The 3,377-nt window shown below is 43.2% G+C and overlaps 1 protein-coding gene across 2 annotated transcripts in view; it reads right to left on the reverse strand.

Moving 5' to 3' along the window:
- Marf1 (meiosis regulator and mRNA stability factor 1) overlaps nucleotides 1-3,377 on the reverse strand; it is a 50,193-nt gene that overhangs the window by 7,012 nt on the left and 39,804 nt on the right. For both annotated transcript variants that reach the window (XM_029544397.1, XM_021209207.2), the window contains exon 23: nucleotides 972-1,184. In XM_029544397.1, coding sequence (XP_029400257.1) covers nucleotides 972-1,184 — 213 coding nt within the window. The remainder of the gene's footprint in view (nucleotides 1-971; nucleotides 1,185-3,377) is intronic.

Consider the following 3,377-nt stretch of genomic DNA (forward strand, 5'->3'; position numbering starts at 1 on the left):
TGTCCTGGAACTCACTTTGTAGACCAGGCTGGCCTCGAACTCAGAAATCCGCCTGCCTCTGCCTCCCAAGTGCTGGGATTAAAGGCGTGCGCCACCGCACCCCGCAAGTGTTTCCTTTCTTATATAGTGAAAAAGTGTTCTGACTGCAATCCATCACAGGAGGTCAGGTATGGGCTGCCTAGTTTAGTATCATGTTGCCTTCAGAAGGTTTTAGAATATTTTGGGTTTTAGAATTTGTTTTAGCCCAGCTCAAACTCCATTGCCAATACCTTCTGGAGCCTGGGCAGCAGTCAGGATCCTACATTAGCTTCTTTCCCCACTCCACTTTCCCTCAGTTCTTCTGTGGACAGCAGTAATGCTTTCCAAAGGTAAAGCTGGGCTCCTCTGACTTCTCCACAGTACAGGGAAGCTCATGCCTGGAGGAGCAAGGACCTTGGAAGAACTCCCACTCTAGGGCTCTAGCACTTGCACTTTTCACTTTTATTCTTTTGCAGCAATCTCCCAGAACAGTTTCATTGCCTCTCACAGCTGCTGGCTATTCTTCATTGTGCGTGTCACATTCCCTACCATGACAGCCTATACCGTATAGCCTTCCTGCTATACAGTAACTCACAGACATCTGTGATACTGCCCCTCCAAGACTGTTATGCTCAGGAAGTGGGCCTTGCCTGGGCCAGTCTCTATATCCACTGAGCACAGGGATCACAGTTATGTAGTTCTTGCTACATTACACTCAGGGAGGGCATCTGCTTAGGTGTCCTGTCTGGTTAGGTGACCACTGAGCACATTCCTACAAGGAAGGCCTGAAACTGACTTGACACACAGGAATAAGGGTTTATAAAAGTCACTGAGAAACACTAAAATCATTTATCTTATCTGGCAGCACTCGGGTGACACCTTACATCTCTGATCAGGGATCAGCAATGGCTTTTCAGGAAGACACCTTCCCAGAAGCTGAGGAAAACACCTACCTGTGGGATGGCTCCCAGTAACTCCTCCACACTACTGTAGCCATAAGTTTTGGGCTGTAGTGTTTCTCCAACATATTTGGTATAGGCCATGGAAAATTCATGAAGGAAAATCTGCTGGTAGTGATAGGTATGAAGCAGAGACCTCACATTCTTTGCAAACAAGTATAGGCTTGTGAGCTTCACATACTCTTCTGCCTTATCATTCGTAAAAACCTGGCCCAGAAGAAAGAGGAAGATTAGGAACTTCCTGAGACTGGCCCTGTCTGCTTTGAAGTGAGGGCCTCCTGCCAAGAACACGAAGAAGGCCCAAAATCAGCTTGGCTTCTAAAAGCACTCTAAAAGGGGCTCACAGATTGGTCTCCCAGAGCCCTAGGAGAGGCTCATGTCAAGGCTCAACAACCTAGGCAATTTTGATTTCTCTGCAGGTGTAATACTGTTGAAGCTTGAAGAAACAAAAGTAGGGAATCTGTAATCCCAATGCAAGCAGACAGGAAAGGTGAGGCAAACCAGACAGACACACACACAGTGGCTGTGGGTACTAGACTTCATCTCCCAGAGATTATGTGAGGCAGAAAATAGTGGTCATCCTTGCAAACACATACATAAATCCCCTATGTCTTTTGGTACCCAGCTTTTGAAACTGCATGTGAGGAATGCAAAACACTGGCAATATAAAAATGTTTCTGAGGGCTAGAGATATGGCTCAGTAGTTAAGAGCACTAGCCGTTCTTCCAGAGGTCCAGAGTTCAACTCCCAGCAACCACATGGTGGCTTATAACTATCTATAAGGGATCTGATGCCTTCTTCTGTCATGCAGGAATACATGCAGATAGAACACTCACATTCATAAGTAAATAAATCTTTAAAATAATGTTTCTTAATCCCAACCATCAAAAACGACTTCCAGAGCCAAACTGATAATGAATCCAAGGTGTTTGCAGCAGTACTTCTCCACACGGCATCACACACTCGGTGCCACGCATGCTGTCTTCCATGCAACTCTAACAAGTGCTGCCTAAAAGGTTTGCAGCTGAGGTATGCTATTAATAGCTGTGTTTTTCTGCTCATACCAGCTTTCTATTATTCAACTTTGAAAAACATTGAAGATGCTTTAGATCCTGTAATTTCAATATCTAAGATCCCTTTACATGAAAACAAACCAGAACATCCATCTCAATATGCAAAACAAAATATCAATTTGTAAATAGTAAAACTACATGCATACTAATCAGTCATTTAAAAACAAGTTTTCTTATCATTTATCATCAAACAAATATTTGCTTTGTACACCTGCTTTATAGCATTCTATCCCAAGGGTTGAACTGGAGAGAGCGTAGGCAGTACTGTGTAAGCAGCAGATGTCCTAAGATTACCAGAAGAGGAGGTGCTGGGCAGTGGTGGCCACGTCTTTAATCCCAGCACTTGGGAGGCAGAGACAGGCGGATTTCTGAGTTTGAGGTCACCCTGGTCTACAGAGTAAGTTCCAGAACAGCCAAGGCTACACAGAGAAACCCTGTCCCGAAAAACCAAATAAATAAATAGATAGATAGATAGATAAGTAAATGAATGAATGAATGAATGAATGAATGAATAAAGTGATGTGCTAGGGCTCAGCTCAGTGAGTGGCAAGATGCTTGCTTGTCATGCATGAGGCCTGGGGTTTGAGTCCCAGCACAACAAACCAACAAAAGCAATTAAAAAAAAAAAAAAAGTAAATTATACACATGGCTTTTCATGCCCTAAAGTGTTTTGTTTGGTTTCTATTAAAGCTGAAGTTGGGACTGGAGGGCTGGTTCAGCAGTAAGAGTAATTACTGTTCTTGCAGAGGATCTAGATTTGGTTTCCAGCACCCACATGGCAGTTCAAAACCATCCGCATCTCCAGTTCCAGAGTACACAAAACCTTCTTCCAACCTGCACAGGCACCAGTTATATGTACAATGTGTAAACAAACAAAACACTTAATACACATAAAATTTAAAAAATCTTCATCTATAAAAAGCTGTAGTTAACTATTTTTTCAGGATTAATGAAAACTTAAAACATTTTTTATTTTTAATTTTTTTACATTGTGTGTGTATGTGTGTAGATATATACAACTTCAAATGCCTCAGCAAGTGTATAAAGTACAGCCACTCCTGGAAATTGACCTCCACACACTTGCTACCATGTATGCCGGCACACACACACCACCACCACCACTTAAAGAAAAAGGGAATAGAGAGATATAACTCAGCAGTTAAGAATACTTGCTGCGCCAGGTGGTGGTGGTGCACGCCTATAATCCCAGCACTTGGAAGGCAGAGGCGGGCGAATTTCTGAGTTCGAGGCCAGCCTGGTCTACAGAGTGAGTTCCAGGACAGCCAAGGCTACACAGAGAAACCCTGTCTCAAAAAAACCAAAAAAA

Source organism: Mus pahari, chromosome 12, assembly GCF_900095145.1.
Source record: "Mus pahari chromosome 12, PAHARI_EIJ_v1.1, whole genome shotgun sequence".
In the NCBI taxonomy this organism is placed as follows: Eukaryota; Metazoa; Chordata; class Mammalia; order Rodentia; family Muridae; genus Mus; species Mus pahari.